The 17,313-nt window shown below is 42.3% G+C and overlaps 1 protein-coding gene and 1 pseudogene across 1 annotated transcript in view; one reads left to right on the forward strand and one right to left on the reverse strand.

The window, feature by feature from the left end:
• Positions 1-17,313, forward strand: part of LOC124788747 (sodium channel protein Nach-like) — a 102,683-nt gene that overhangs the window by 9,113 nt on the left and 76,257 nt on the right. Inside the window, exons 2-4 of the mRNA XM_047256029.1 lie at positions 672-872; positions 9,393-9,549; positions 10,477-10,607. Of these exons, the coding sequence (XP_047111985.1) occupies positions 672-872; positions 9,393-9,549; positions 10,477-10,607 (489 nt within the window). The remainder of the gene's footprint in view (positions 1-671; positions 873-9,392; positions 9,550-10,476; positions 10,608-17,313) is intronic.
• On the reverse strand, positions 3,697-3,814 carry LOC124790669 (annotated as a pseudogene).

The raw sequence follows: 17,313 nt of genomic DNA on the forward strand, positions 1-17,313 counted from the left end.
TCTACATCACACCTACAGATTTCCGTCACGTTTGAACAGTTTCTTCGATGTGCATCGGTTTTTTATCTTAAACTCTAATTAAGTAACGTTATACTTTCAAAGCGATAATTATAACTTTATGACCAAATCGCCCCCTCTCCCCCCCACCCCCGCCCCGTGATCATAGACCTTGCCGTTAGTGGGGAGGCTTGCGTGCCTCAGCGATACGGATAGCCGTACCGTAGTTGCAACCACAACGGAGGGGTATCTGTTGAGAGGCCAGACAAACGTGTGGTTTCTGAATAGGGGCAGCAGCCTTTTCAGTAGTTGCAGGTGCAACAGTCTGGATGATTGACTGATCTGGCCTCGTAACACTAACCAAAACGGCCTTGCTGTGCTGGGCTGGTACTGCAAACGTCTGAAAGCAAGGGGAAACTACAGCTGTAATTTTTCCCGAGGGCGTGCAGCTTTACTGTATGAGTAGCATGGAGAGCTGCATCAAACCAGTCTCAGGACTGAAGACCACAATAACAACAACGACTAACTCATGTGATATCGCAGTTTAATGAAAATTTCATACTTCTCTAAAAAGTGTTGCTGGGATAACAGTTGATTAAATTTTTTCACAGCATATACTCACTATCACGTGGAACTGATATAAACCTTAACTGTCCGCTGTTTTCTGTTGTTAGTGCGCTGTGGGGCTTCAGCATAGTGGTAGCGATTGCAGTCAGCGTACTGCTCACAATGAGCAGCTACAGACGGTTCCAGGAGCAGCCGACTGTTGTGTCGCTGGAGAAAGACTACCAGAACTGGCAAAATTTGTTTCCCGCAGTCACTGTCTGCTACAGAGACAGGCTCGACGAGAAAACAGCAGCGGAATATATCTCACGGTAAGCTAGCTGATTTCGCATTACTGTAGTCTATTTGGTAGAGCATCAGTGCTCGGCGAACAGTAGAACAAACGGCATTGCCTCTTGGCTTGTTGATTCACCTGACATACTTCCATTGAACATTCCTGTAATTTCATTTATATACCCGCTCTTACCCTTCGTGTACTAGCCTTGAAAATAAATTCTCAATTTTACGTCAGAGTAATATAGGATATCTCTGATTTAAAAAAAGCACTTTTTTAAATTCATTTTGTAAACACTAATAAAACGAAAAAAGTAATGCATATTTACGATATTTTTTACCGTTATAATTTTCTGATGGCGAGGTTTATATTGTTAGAAATAGTAGTCGCTGTAAAACGTATATGTTGATACTAATGGAAAGTGATATATGTAACAGCAAGCGGCAACAGAAATGAAAAGTCACACTTTGCTAGCACTTTTTTCTTACTGAGGCATCAGTACGTACATCCCCCCCCCCCCCAAAAAAAAAATTGGTTCAAATGGCTCTGAGCACTATGGGACTTAACATCTGTGGTCATCAGTCCCCTAGAACTTAGAACTACTTAAACCTAACTAACCTAACGACATCACACACATCCATGCCCGAGGCAGGATTCGAAACTGCGACCGTAGCGGTCACGCAGTTCCAGACTGAAGCGCCTAGAACCGCACGGCCACACCGGCCGGCACATCCTAAAAATGTCAGCATGAAAGCCGACAGGCCATAAAATAGTCTATTGTGATATGTTAAAATACGTATTAATATTTGAATTTTTTGAATGATTGCACTGTCCAGTCACGTTAATGTGACCACCTGTCAATAGCCTCAATAACGATCTTTAGCAGCGCGGGCCGCCGCGAGACACGCAGGGAGAGAGTCAATAAGGTTCTGAAGGTACCGACAGGGATGTTGAGCCATGCTGACACCAGTGCCATGGCGAGCTGCGTTAGGGTTCTCGGTTCAGGATACACGGAGCCAAGAGTCCGGTTGTGGTGGTCCCACAAATTCTCGATTGATTTTAAGTCTGGGGTGTTTGGTGGTCAAAGGATACGGTGAAGTGATCCTGGTGCTCTTCAAACCATGCACATAGAATGCGAGCTGTGTGACACGTTAACATTGTTAAACACCACACACAGATTGGCATTTTATTATATGCAGAGAACATCCCACTGTCCCATTGGAATATGACAACAGGTTGCAGTGGAGTATGTCCGCTTCCAACGTTCTACAATGTAGATCTTAAAGTTAGGGATAAACACAGGATGCATAAACTGATAGGCACCCATTCATTTGAATGGGTGCCTATGGATGTACAACAACATCTGGTCTGCCACATCTTATCTCCCTTAATGCAGTAAAGTATCTTGATTCCTACAGTACTGACTGGCCAGTCAGTACAGTTGTAAATATTATTATGGCAGTGTATGTATGACATATGCGCAGTATATGCAAGGCATAACTGTGGTGTACACCACTGTAAGGTGTTACTCCAACATGTATTATGTTATGCTTGTGTCATGCCTGTGTATATGCTGCAGTTACAACACACTAAGTGTGTGTGTGTGTGTGTGTGTGTGTGTGTGTGTGTGTGTGTGTGTGTGTGTGTGTGTGTGTGTCTGTGTGTTGAAAGCGTTGACGAATAAAACCATTATAGGGCATATTTTATTTGTATATGTATATAAGTCATCAATTTACAACCGGCAATTGCAGTAATAGCCATTCGTTGTCCAACTATATTCTTCCTGATTGCTTGGCAGTCCAAATAAACTCCATGTAGAAGGCTGCTGCTATAGCTCATACAATAGTGGGTCTTGAAACACCTCTATATCCCGGCCCAGCAGTTCTGTGAGCATTGGATGACGGGCTTTGGGTTGTGATTGGTTGCTGCTGTGGCTGTGCTGCGACATAGTCAAACAGCAACAGGCATGACAGATCAGGCAGACAACCTGAGGCACCAGTATATCACGGAACACCTGTGTGTCCTCGTCTGTAACAATAACAACAAAAAAAAAAAAAAAAAAAAAATCGAAATTTAAACGTTATTAATTTATCATAACAGGTCAGCATATCTGGAAAGACACATGTGTGGTAGCAATGTAACATTAGCTGCTGCCTTCACAAGTTGTGTTGGAGTGTCTGACGCATGCACACAAATTTGTGTTTTTGCTAATAATAACCATATTGTTAAAAAAAATAACTGACAGTGCTTATTGATAGCCTTCCTCTTTCCTGTGGCTAGAGGCGCTTCATATTTGGTGGACGTACAGATTGTAAATGACAGTTCACACACGATCAACTATAAAAATTACAATTGCCCGAAGGGTGGGGGCCAAGATTGCACCCTATTGGCACATAACTGGCAAACAGCACGATGACATCGACACTCTTACATAACGCCAATGTCCACAGTGTATAAGAGCTAGGCAGGAGAAATTGTGGGAGTGTTGTCATTGGCCGAGCGCCGGATCCTGGCGTCAAGGATTCTGGGAAAAGCTGATGCGAATGTCATCAATTCCTGAAAAAGCTGAAGTCATCAATATTTCCGTTAGGAATCCCAGTGACCATCTATTCACAGGATCTTACCATTTATATGGCATGCTAAAAAAGTAAAACTCCTCCCGAACAGGCCATGAAGACCCAAAAGTACTGACCGGCCGCCGTGTCATCCTCAGCCCATAGGCGTCACTGGATGCGGATATGGAGGGGCATGTAGTCAGCACACCGCTCACCCGGCTATACGTCAGTTTCCGAGACCGGAGCAGCTACTTCTCAATAAAGTAGCTCTTCAGTTTGCCTCACAAGGGCTGAGTGCGCCCTGCTTGCCAACAGCACTCGGCAGACCGGATGGTCACCCATCCAGGTGCTAGTTCAGCCCGACAGCGCTTAACATCGGTGATCTGACGGGAACCGGTGTTTCCACTGCGGCAAGGCCGTTGGCTTTTGTGGCATGCTGCGACAGTTTAAACGAGTTCTACAGCAACCAGGAGGTCGATAAAAGATTACTGATTAGTCGGAGAAACCGTTCGTCACCTTTGTTGCTCAGTAATTGCAACAATCAGATGATCTGGAATTACCATGCCAACCCGTAACTACGATGATATCTGGAGCACTTACGCCTCCGTGACGCCGCCTAGGTAATCTGCCACGTTCTACTGCCATGTGCCATGACTAGATAGTATCTCTCTTGCCCGCCATCAATTACATATTTTATATCTTCGTTTGATAGACATCCTCTGATTTTTCTAGATTGACTGGGCATTGTGTCCTGGTTCAATAACTATAAGGTGTGCCCAAACGAAAAGCAGACTGCAGCTTATGTAAAGAAATTTTAATAAGAATACTATAATTACAGATCAAGTGGAACAGTAGAACTATACATAACTGGCATTGATTTTATACACCGATCCCTGTGCCTAGGAAGGGAATGGATAGCTTCAGTGTAGAAACTCTTGTATCCTTGATAGGTCTAGTTTTGCACAGTGGCCTGCACTTCCTTCTCACATGTGAACCTCTGACCTTTCAGGTATCGTTTTAATGGGACGAAGATATGTAAGTCACGTGGAAAGACACTGAAGCTGTAAGAAGGATGTTCCAGAACCTCCCATAGAAATTTTTGAAGGAACACGAGGGAGTTTTTGGCTACATGTTACCTAGAAAGTCCTGGAGAAGCGCTATCCAATTCGTGAACTTGCCCCTGTGCTTGTTCTTGATGTCCCCTTTGTGCCTAACTACGTGTTGCGATACTGTTCAGCGTTAACTGTTGCTCTCTGTGGTAGCCAGTCGATGAGTAGAGATCCTTCTTCATCGAAAAAGAAACTGAGCATCACTTTTCCAGCCTGCGGTGTAGAGTGGGCTTTTCTTCGACGAGGTGAGCTGGGATGCTGCCACTCCATGTTCATCTGACTGGAGGCAATGGGGAGTGGTGATACCGCGTTTTATTACGTGCCATGATCTGAGCGATGTAATCTGTTCCTTGTCTCGCGTATCTCAACGGATGGGTCAAGCAAACACCCACTCTCGCCACTTTCTGACTCCCTGAAAAGTGCCTGGACACTCGCTGTACAGAAAACTTTGCCATGACAAAGCTTATCCTTTGCTTATCGACAGTTTAACAGCAGTATCACGTGTAGTGACGCGATAATTCGTTCGTATGAGCTCCTTCCAGCCGAAATCATGGCACTCGTGGCAACAACGTGCGCTTGCTCAGTGCGTGGCATGTCCTTGATGTTCACGCATCCCGCTTCGTAATGCTGCAACACCAGAATATTGTGCACCGTGTGAGGCACTGCTCTCTGTACGTCTCTTCCATTCTGCGATAAATTTGTGAACTATCCTCCCCCTTTGTGCGAAGAAATTGCATATCTGCTCGTTCTACAGATCGAGAGAAATCTACTATGCAACAAGATGCGGAAACATCTAACCAGAAGTGAGGAAATCGCTGCAAAGCCGTTAACTCCACTTGCTGGGAATAGCCACCACGTCATCTCTCGACAAACCCCATGCACCCATTGGGAGTATGTACAACGTCACTGCCGGCCGCGGTGGTCCAGCGGTTCTAGGCGCTCAGTCCGGAACCGCGCGACTGCTACAGTCGCAAGTTCGAATCCTGCCTCGGGCATGGATGTGTGTGATGTCCTTAGGTTAGTTAGGTTTAAGTAGTTCTAAGTTCTAGGGGACTAATGACCACAGATGTTAAGTTCCATAGTGCTCAGAACCATTTGAACCATTTACAACGTCACCACAGCGAGGACCTCCTTTTCATTTGGGCAATCTTATATGCAATATTCAGGCACGTTTGCTATATATTCAAGAGCCGTTTCATCTTTTTTAATCATGTGAGCTTCATTAGCTATGTATTATGTTGGTCTGTAAGTTCTTAGGTTTTTGTTTTGCGTTTTGGTATTCCGGTGGCTATCTGTTTATTTATCGATTCTCATTTTATATTCACAGTTCACTTTGCAATTTGAGTTCACATATTGTCAATTTGTCATTTGGAGATGGTGAGCGTGTAATGATACAAGTATGTTTACGATTCTGTTTACCATTGTATTTCAGTCATACAAATTTTTTCATAGTAGTATCGTTACAACGGTTGGCAATATCTAAGCGTTTGTCTGCTAACAGAGTACACCTTGAAGTAAGCATCAGCCATCTAACGGCAATAGCACAAAACAAACAAACCCAGCATAGTACAGGTAGCAGCGCCTTAAGCAGGCACTGAAGAGTGCTGCCACCAAGCGAGTTGTCAGTCCAGTGTAAACTGATATGCATATAAGTGAACCATACTGTTTAAATAATTGTTTGTGCATTGTTTTTTATTTTGTTAGAGAGATTATGCTATCTGAAATACTAAAAAGGTTTGTAAGTCTTAATCTACATGGTCATAGCTTTAGTATTACGTCAGAATCATTATGTGCATTCCTGCCGATGCGTGTAGGCGGCAAAGCTATCGCCGTTTTTGATATCGCGAGTAGGTTCTAGAAGAAATCTCTGTAGTGAGTCTTGTGTAGTTCGATTAACGATTTCGGTGATTTGTAGAAATTAGATATTCCTTTTAGGTTAAACCTGTGTGTGAAATTGCAAATGGAGTTATGGGTGCTAGAAAATGGAGTGTCAAATGGAGAAATCGGTACACTTTCCGACATATTCTTCCGTTTGAGTTCAGTAGATGGTTGACAGCAACGGAGGCACCCAGAAACATTTGCACCGTGTACATAGATAATGCCATTGGACAGAGCATGGCAAGAAAATAATTTTCTCATTCTAAGGAGGATCTATTTGACGTGACTCTCCACATTCAGGAAGACCTTCGGGCTGTGATGAAGATAGTTTAAACACATTAATCCACAATGATCGAAGTCAGTTACACTCGAGAACTGGCAAATTGGTGGTCATAATTATGTGCATATCTGCTTGTTCGTCATCAAGTGGCTCGTGAATAACATCGACCATTCCTATCCTGTAAGAGGAAAAGAAAGGAATGGTTGACACCAAACAAAGCAGCAACTCCCCGTACTAAGACCTACACGCACACGCAAAAGATAATGTTATGCACCTGGTGGAATAGCGCCGGTATGGTGTACTACGAATAGCTTCCCCGAGGTGTAACCATCACTGCTGACATTTATTGGCAACTAAAGAGACGTCTTCCAAACGCAATACAAGAACAACGACCAGGAAGGCTGCGTCAAGTGATATTACTGCACGATAACGCCTGCCCGCATTCTGCTAGACTGACAAAAAACACTACATAGTAGTTGGATTGGGAAGTCGTTCCGCACCCATCTTATTCACCTGATCTTGCACCCTGAGATTTTCAGATTTTCCGCTCTTTATCGAACAACCTTCAAGCAGCTTTCTCTTCGGGTGAAAATGCGCACCGAACGTGGTTCGACAAGTTATTTGCCACAAAACCACGTGATTTCTACAGTCACAGAATCGAAAAGTTACGCCGAAGCTGGCAGACTTTCGTGAATAGTGAAGGAGCATATGCTATTGAAGGATAAAGCCTCTGTTATATGTTATCTGCTGTGTTTATTAAACTTACGGGAAAACGCTACGGACTCACGTACAAATTTAATTTTTTGTCATTCGTTTATCGAAATATCCATATTTAACTCAGTCGGTATTCCATTCTTATTTAAGTGGTGTTGTGCTAGCCCCCTCGTATCCTTAACCTGTCGTCACGCCTGACCTACTGTACTGTGATTGTGAAGACAAGAGCTAATCGTGCCTGCTGTAGCAGCAGAATTCGATGCATTAGGCACGTTTAGGACAGTGAGTAAAGTAGTGGTGCTCGTTTCCAAGCCATTCACCTCGGTATGACGTTCCACCCTTTCACAATCTTCCAACAAGCCGAGCCGTTTCAGGGAGAGCTCTTTTCCCAGTTGTGCTAAGCCTTTCTTTCTTACGAACTGACAATGATTTGTCCTCAGCGGCCACTGCAGGGTGTGGAATCAGGTCACATGCAAAGGACTCAGCCGTATATTAAACCTCTACCATGCTGCACTTGCCCCTATATATACCCATTTCTGTCGTGGACAGAATGCCACTCATCGTTGATTAAGATTTTCCGCTTGGAAGTTAGGAGACGAGCTGTTGAAGCTGCTTCGCTTTTACGGTCCTGGTGGTTCCTGTTTCGCAGTGCTACACTGATACCTATAGTAAAGCAGGAATTGTACCGTAATTTATACAGTGTAGTGGTAACGGTGACGATACCACGGTACGACTGACCTTGGAAAGTTAGTGCAGTGATTTTATTTCTTGCCTGAGGAAAATTCTTCCGACGTCTTTTAAAGCCACGGTGCTGTATCTCTTCTTACTTGACTGTGTCGCCTAGATTTTGAAATAATGAACTTTCCTTCCCAGCAATATGTTAGAAAATTCATTACCATTGATTCCTGAGTCAATCTTTGGAATCCGCGTATTTCATTAAAAGTGGGTACAATTTCTTTTATTTTACTACCAAGTCCTTGTGCAGTGATTTTAATTCGTGCCTAAGGAAAATTATTCCGACGTCTTTTAAAGCCACGGTACTGTATCTCTTCTTTCTTGGCTGTGTCGCCTAGATTTTGAAATAATGAACTTTTCTTCCCAGCACTGCTTAATGAGAAGAACCAAATGAAATTTTCTTTTTTTGTAGTCGTATTCTCGGTGTACGTGCAACAGTGGTTTATTACAACTGATATATTTTTTCACATCCGTGATAAATTAACTTCTACTTATTATTCATAGAAAAGGTTTTTATACAGCAATTTCCATAATGTTCACGAGAAGAAAGTTCGTAATACTTCATATGACACAACGTCTTTTTAATGTGGAGTAAGCTACAGTGTAATCTAATTCTATTAATAATTATTCCGTCAGACAAAACGTATATGATCAAAGCAGTTATAACATTTTTCACGTTTAATAAAAGTAAAGCTTAAAATTTAATTATTTGTTTTTCTTTCCTTAAGTGTTCGTCAAAAACAATCACATGATTTTAGATGCAAGTCTTCAGCAGGCATTGTACGATTAAACGATGCACAATAAAATTATTACTTCCTTATCATCGAGTCAAAGTCATTTTGCATTCTTCATTTTGGCTTTCTAACACATTGTTTTGAAGGATTTAATTAACAAATAGTACTTGAAAATTGTAACAAATTATGAGGAGCCATAAAAAAGTTTCCGTCTGATTGCGCTGCTGCAGCGTATATTCAACCCAGCACGACCCCGATGCCGGTGTGTAAGCACCGACATTTAGGCGAGGGGATTAGTGTGGCCTTCGAACGGAAACTTTTTGGTCGCCCCTTATACCTACAGCATTGAGAATAAACCCGAAGCGATGTAATTTTGTATGTGTTGGTTTAGATTCAAAATGACAGTAGTGTTTGATGGGCTATTCCAGTGTTCCCAGTATGTTATTGTTTCTTTATTCACAAATAGTGAAATTCTGTGTTATAGATCTTGTTATATTTAACTTCGATGCTTAACAATTTCCCTCCTTATAACTGTATCTGTTCATTTGACAGGAAGTGGGCCTATGCGACTGATAAGCAGAATTATTATATGAACTTCCTCGCAGACGTAGTGAATATTTCGCTGTTAAATCTCGCAGCATTTACGAAGTACCAGGAAGACCGCACGCTCTATGGCATTGCCGACGAAATGAAGAGTATCGCTGCAGAAGTGAGTTGACTTACAAGCGGCAGTCAAATGAAAAGGCGCATGGAAAAAAAGTAAAAAAACAGTTTATTATTTCAAAAGTCATCGACACAACTGTTAATAAATTTAGCTCACTGTGAGACTCGATCGGCAACGCCTTAATGGAAAAATGTTTGCGATTGCCTGCGGAAACATGATTGCAACCTGTAGGTGCAACTCTTAGTCTGAAGCAAATCGACGGCTACGAATGTCTCTTTTCAGGGCTCCAAAAATGTGGAAATTGGATAGGGAGAGATTGGGACTGTACGGAGAAAATGTAAGGGCGTCCCGGTGAAATTTGCGCACCGTAGTCAAAACAAACTTAGAAACGCGAGGGCAGCCATCGTCCTGCAACAGAAAAGGGCGTTTGAACTTAATGGTGCGCTTCACTTAACGCTCAGCGGTACGTGCGAGCTTTGCAAAACTGAAGCGCAACATTAAGTTGGAACGCCCCGGAATGTTGACAGACGTTATCATTCTCTTGCATGATAGTGCCCCCCCACTTTTCCCACGATTATTTCGCCTACGGTGCAGAACTTCCGCTGGGATGCTCTTACACGTCTTCCATACAGTGGCCATTAATCCGCACGCTATTTTCATATTTCTGGAGCCACAGAAAAGACATTCGTTGTCATCGATTTGCTTCAGACTAAGAGTTGCACCCATAGGTTGTAATCATGTTGTCTCAGGCAATCCCAACTTTTTCCATTAAGGTACTGACCATCGTGTTTCACAATGGGATGAATGTACTGACAGTTATGGCGATTTCTTTTGAAATAATGAGCAGTTTACTTACCTTTTTTCATTTGTCTCATGTCATTTGACTGTCCGTTATATATGGCTTGTGTCCATCATCATAATATTATCGTTAGCAAATTATTAGTGTATAAAATAGATTTTGTTTGTTAACAGACACACATACGCTACAAACCTTCCAAACAGTTCCGCTCCCTCCTCACGGATAAGGAATTTGAAAGTGTTTTCACAGAATTTGGCTTATGTTTCTCGCTAGCATCTTCAATTGCTGTAGCTTTGGAACCAATGTAAGTAACCAATTAATTAGTCCATTATTCGATATTTAAAAAGTAAGCTTCTCACATGTTAATAATTGATCCCAACAACGTATTTATGGTATCTACTCACACAAAACAACGCTTCAAATGACGTTTTGCTAAGCCTGTTTATGTTCTAAGTATCCAGTAAAGAAAAGAATATAGGCACAAACAGTTTCTAATCGTGGTGTTATGTCTGTGTCTTAGTCAGCGCAACTGTAGTTTGCATATTACTACTATAAGCTAGTTTTACTAGTACTTATTCTAAGAGTTACATTATTTCATCTGTAAGATAATCATTGTCTAGCAATGTAGCGAATTAAGTGCGTGTAATAACTCCGAATACTTGAACAATAGCGTTGATCGCTGTGAGTAGGGTGACAGACAGCACAAGGGGCGTTTGTTAGTTTGGGTTGGCTACATCAAGGGCAAGTATACATTCAGGAGTAAATCTATTTTTCTCTTTTGATTGACAGGTCCTTAACCTATTGTTCTCCTAAGACGATTATGACCCCTTGGGATAATCTCTTCTTCTGAGAAATCTCCCCACCACTCCTCCCTCTCCTCCGCCCAACCCACAGGAAACCTCTGATCCTCACCCCTCCCCCTCGCCGATACAGGTACACTTTCAGGTCTGAGTTATTTGAATAGCCCCCTCCCGCTCTATCAGTTTGATTGACTAATTAATTAAATTGATAAATTAATTCACCCCTCCCCCTTTGGCAAATCCTCATCCCTCCACTTCCCTCTCCTCAGCCCTCCCACCCCACCCAGAATTTAGTGGCTCTGTGCCGGAGAGGGAGGATCTCATGATAGAGAATTCAAACTCATAGCAGATGGTATCTTGTTCATCTATAAAAAAATTCATTTTGTGGGAGCTAGATCTTTCTTGTTCATCATTCTTTACTGTTTGGGAAGATGCAGGTCTTGTAAAATACATCGAAAAGAAATAATTAAATCGATCGCTTTTTTTTTATTCTAATCGAACAAAGAATACCATCATGAAACAGTCATCACACGTAATTGCACTGTTAAAAATCTTTCAGTCGTGAAGCACAGACTGTCCACCGTCAGCCATTCACTGGCCCGCACAGAGCACAGGCTCGCACCACCGCTCATGCAGGCTGCTCAGGTGTCCACAAAGCGATGCGTCCGTCAGCGGCCGTGACACATGCCGGTGTCCAGGAGGTGTTCGTTTGGGCGCCACGATGGGGTCATTTGATAGGAAGTCTAACATGTTCAAATTTCAGTTCAGTTGCATGCTATGTCCTTAAACAATTTGCGGGGGAAGTTGGAGAGATGCGTGCTTGCAATACAAGTCTTGGAAACAATAGATTGAGCAACCAGGAATCTGACATCATGACTGGGTTTTAAAGCACTATAGAATCCTAAATTGATCCTTTCTGCTACATTAGGAAGTAGGAGGAAAGGTCTACCATGTGATGAAATAGTAACAACATAAACAAATACCTCTGCAAGACAGTGTTCACTGCAATGTATCGAGAAGCGCTAGACACGACACACTTAAACCACGATCCAGTCACTAACAGTAGATGTCAAGGCTAGATGCCTGAGATCGCTGAAACACTCTCACATCCCGCGCACTCACCTCCTGAGTTCCACACGCGGTGTGCTGCCAGAGCCAATGCTCACAGGTCAGTGAATACTACTGCTGCAATCGCAGCCGCAGTCATAGACGCACGCGTATGCCAGAGTGCGCCCCCCTCGGCCATTGAGGGCATCCAGGGATGATTGGAGTGGTAGGAATTCGGACGTTATCAATACGGCCAGTGCAAACACCTATTATTTTCAATCTTCTCTTACGCACCACATACACATCTGCTTCTGTTGCTCCACCCAACGGACTGGTCACATCGCCAGCCCTCGCTGCCATGCGCAAGATCAGACACGTTGGCACGTTCTTTGTACCCATCACAGGTTGAGATAATCCACTGCTTCTGGTTCCCAACTCCTCGTGACCACTGCTGCAGCCAGCAACAGTGCACTGTGAAACAAGCAGTTGCAGCTTGGATGTGTACAGAAGTTCTAACTAATTCCACTCCGACATAGAACCCCCAGTTTAAAAATCCACTTTACCCAACCTGAGGCAGCGTTGTTGTTGACCACACACCTCGAATTTCTCACATGAGATAGTAGATTTCCCCCTTTTATACAAATCATTTTCTAATACAGAGGAAATCGAGGCATACACGCTTTTCACATTGCTGAAGTATCGTTACTTGTGAAAATTATGTGACAGTATGCAATAGGCCACATTCTCTCTAAATATTTTCTAATCAGGTAATTGCTAAGATCTACCACTGTCACAGGACGCCTCCTACTTTCGAATTCTCTCTTAAGGGGGGGTAGGACGTCAAACGGGCCGACTTGGAGCAGGAGAGGCACCACAGGACATTTTAAATTCCACTGTCTATACTTTTACAAGTAAATTCATACAACTTTGTCAGCATGACCAGGAAGGATTCAGGATTCACGCTCATAGCAGTGGAAGTTCAAAAACATAACAAAATAATTTTTTTTACATGTGAAATTTCATCATTTTTTCCGCTTACTATTGGCTGCATTTGTTGCTATAGGTACATTTTCTTCACAAGTAAAAGAGATTCTTTGATGAATTTTGCACAGCATACAAATCATACTTACAGGTGTATGAAACTCTAGAATTACCCAAATCTATTAAAAACTGTGGTAAAAATTGAGATAATTAACTACAAAATTTGATTTTTTCCAAACATTAAGTTTAAAACGTAACAGCTCATTCATTTTTTCATAAATTAAATAGATTCTAGAGTTTCATACACCTGTAAGTATGCTTTGTATGCTGTGCAAAATTCATCGAACAGTCTCTCTTACTTATGAAGAAAAGTGTACCAATAGCAACAAATGCAGCCAATAGTAAGCGGAAAAAATGATGAAATTTCACATGTAAAAAAAATTATTTTGTTATGTTTTTGAACTTCCACTGCTATGAGTGTGATTCCTGAATCCTTCCTGGTCATGCTGACAAAGTTTTATGAATTTATTTGTAAAAGTATAGACAGTGTAAATTAAAATGTCCTGTGGTGCCTCTCCTGTTCCAAGTCGGCCCATTTGACGTCCTACCCCCCTTAAGGCAACCAATTGCCTCTCCACATTGGAGATGTGTACACAGAAGTTGTAAATATCTGGTTTTTACTACATATCACATTATAAATTCGTTAATGCATCAGATTTTATTACGATGGTTAACTCTTCCTGTGTAGGCGGGAGATTGAAATACCCTTAAAAGGTATCACCACAGCATAAAAAAACGCCTGTCAAGAATTATTTCCGTGGTGCCCTAGACACCGCTTCCACTCACCAGGCGGCATGTTACTGATATCCAATTGACAGGCTAATAAATGAAATTGATCATGAGAGTCTCTTTGCAAGGCGAGTAATCTTTCTTTCTCAGTAGTCAGATTACACTCACCAGGTAGTTCACATGGGAATCCCTCAAAAGAAGATGATGTTCTTCTCGAGGAATGCTATTGAGAACCAACATTTGAAGCTGACCCCAGAAGGATTCTACCACCGGCAACATACATTTCGCATAAGGCCACGCTATTAAAAACATGTTCACAACGACTATGTTACCATCACCCTGCATAAAAAGCGGTCTTGATTCTACTGGCACGCATATCAGTCACTAATAGTGTTACGCTTTCTGGTAGAAATGCTGACTGCGATTTGGAATCAAGTTTTACATTCAACCACATACTTGCATTGGATCCTATGGAGATGTCTTTAATGATTACAGCCACTGGTGAGTCATATTCGTGCCACGCTCAAATCTCAAAACGAGTCATCTTTTTATGAACCTATCTGCTACAGTAAAACTCCAATGTGGTTTTTTTAGACAGTCCCTTTGTATCTTCTAACTGTTCCTCAGTCTCTGCCCAGCCATCTCTGCAGCTTTGTCCATGTTATAGACACAGTTTAAGTCAGGACTGAGCAGAAGTCAGAGAGAGCTATATCTACCACCTTCTGTACCCTGTGGATAAACTGGGTGAACCGTGTTAGTGCGACAGGACCGTCTTTTTTAACTGCTTGGTGGAAATGGGAACGTGGTGTCATAGTTCTACCAACTGTATTCGATGTGTAAGAGCAGGACCAAACGAACCTTTGAAATGATAATTAAATCAAGACGCTACACTGCCGACAGTCGTTGATATACATCAATGAGGACAGTTGAAAATGTGTTCCCCGAAAGAGATTCGAACTCGGGATCTCCTGCTTACATAGCCGATGCTCTATGCATCTGAGCCACCAAGGACACAGAGGATAGTGCCACTGCAGGGACTTATCCCTTGCACGCTCCCCGTGAGACCCACATTCCCAACTTAATGTCCACACACTACATTCATAGTGCCCCTGCCCATTACACTCATTACTTGCGGCAGACAATCTTACCGTGTCCCGTAAGAGTTCAGGCAATACGTGCGCATCCACACAGAAGAAGGAGGTCAATGGCTGGTTAGACTTGACCATATGAAGATGGTATCTGATCTTTCAGACATGCCTTTCTCTTGCAACACGAGGTAGTAGTAGAAAAAGACAGTACAAGCAGTTATGTGAACTGGAAGAAGGATGAGGATTTTGCTACTGCATTATGGTGTGTATCCAAGCTACATACAGGTACTGCAGCCATAGGGACATCTGCGTCCCTCAGGGTGCATTCACATTTGACAACCAAACATTCTCACTGTTATCGTTATTTTGTACAATACAACAAAAAAAGACTATGAACTATGAAACTCTGGTAACATCACCCATTAGCGAAATCGATAAGATATTACCACAGCCCTCTCTTCTGATATATATGTCAAAAACAAATACTGTCTGTGTGGTGTCACTGAGCATATGTGGCGATCCTATTAAATATACAAATACTGGTTCACTGAAGCAGGTGGCTTGAGATCGAAGTCTCTTCCACAGATCAGAGTAAAGGTTCATCACCTGTACTGTAGGAGGACAATATCCCACAGACTATTAGTCGCAAGAGAGGATCCTTGTTTTGTTGTTTCACACATTGTTTTTTCTGTTGCTGGAACACATCCAAGCAGTGTATTACCACAGCTTCATACACCTCCATATATTTTGCTTTTTCCACAACCACTCTGGTGTCTGTATCAGGTTCTAAACTGACATTAACACGTTTCAGTCCATTGGCTCATGTTTCTACTGTTGCTGCAACACACATACAGAATGACTGAAATAAAATACAGTCAAAACATATGTAAACTGGAACAGTTTTGTGGTATTGTAGAAAAAGCGCGTTATAAGAGATGAGACAGAAGTTACAGCTTGTAAACTTATGAGGAGCATTCAAGTTAAAACCCATTCTCACTACGACGGGACCTTAGAAGTAGAGGGGCGAAAAGAGTATAAGCACACATTGAGGGCTGCCTACTTCACGGGAACACTTTTCGTTCTCTTTCGATTGACAGGTCCTTAACCTATTGTTCTGCTGCGAGGATTATGACCTCCTGGGGATAATCCATCATTTTGTTGACAGGTCCTTACCCCATTGTTTGGTTAGCTTGTTTTCCAAGAAACACCCACCCCTCTGACTCCCTTTCCTCCTCCCCCATCCTCTCCTCCTCCCACCTCACCCCTCAGGGAACACAACTCGATAACACAAGTACACTTTTGATATCAATTTCATTGACTAATTATTGAAATCGATCAAATAAATAACCTCTCCCACTCTGAGAAACCCACACCCTTGCCTCTTCCCTCCCCCACCTGCAAACTGGCGGCAATAAGAGTTTGTTGATCGGTCATTTGGTCGCAAATCGTTTGCAGTGTAAGGAATGTGTAAAACAATTTAGATAATGCGTGGAATATTGTTTACTTAAACAATTTATAGGATAAAAGACAGTGTATGGAATACAGTTTATTTATTTTTTTACGAAATTTGCTGCGAAATCGATTGCAGTATATGGAATATTATTTAAACAATATAGACAATGTGTAGAATAATGTTTATTTAAACAATTTATGGGACACAAGGCGGTTTATGGAATATGGATTTATTTAAAGAATATGTGTGGATATCGATTGCAGTATGGAATATTTAAACAAATGCAGCACTCTTCTGTTCTGATTGTGCCTGGAAATGCTGAACAGGCTTACTTTATATTTGCTGCTGGAGTCAGGGATGTTAGACTCTTATCTTTTATTTCCCTCATTTCTCGAAGCACACTGGTGTCTAAGCACAGACAGGAAAGTCTGAAAAATTACATATCTGAAGGTTCATGACATATATAGACTCCCATCGCCACTTTCTGCGGATGGACAAATTACTAGAACCTCAGCAGCAAACTATTTTGTACAGATCGACAAAAATACAGTAGTCATGTTGCACTGACAGTTACACGCTGCGAAATTGGTCACATATCATGAATAGAAAGAAATGCAGTGTAGTAACCACCGTTTGGGGCCTCCCATGCATGTGTCTATCGTCAGGGCAACACCGCGAAAGTCAAAACCTCCCAATGTCCAAATTACAGCTCACATTACTAAATACCACTGACCACAGACAGCATATCGACCTCCTTTGATCTCGCGGCCCCCAAACAAAGAATCAAGTTGTGGCATTCTGTTGGTCAGGGAATTCCAGTCTGGCTTCCTGTCTCCGCCTTTCTCAAGAGGC

This window comes from Schistocerca piceifrons, chromosome 3 (assembly GCF_021461385.2).
Source record: "Schistocerca piceifrons isolate TAMUIC-IGC-003096 chromosome 3, iqSchPice1.1, whole genome shotgun sequence".
Lineage (NCBI taxonomy): Eukaryota > Metazoa > Arthropoda > Insecta > Orthoptera > Acrididae > Schistocerca > Schistocerca piceifrons.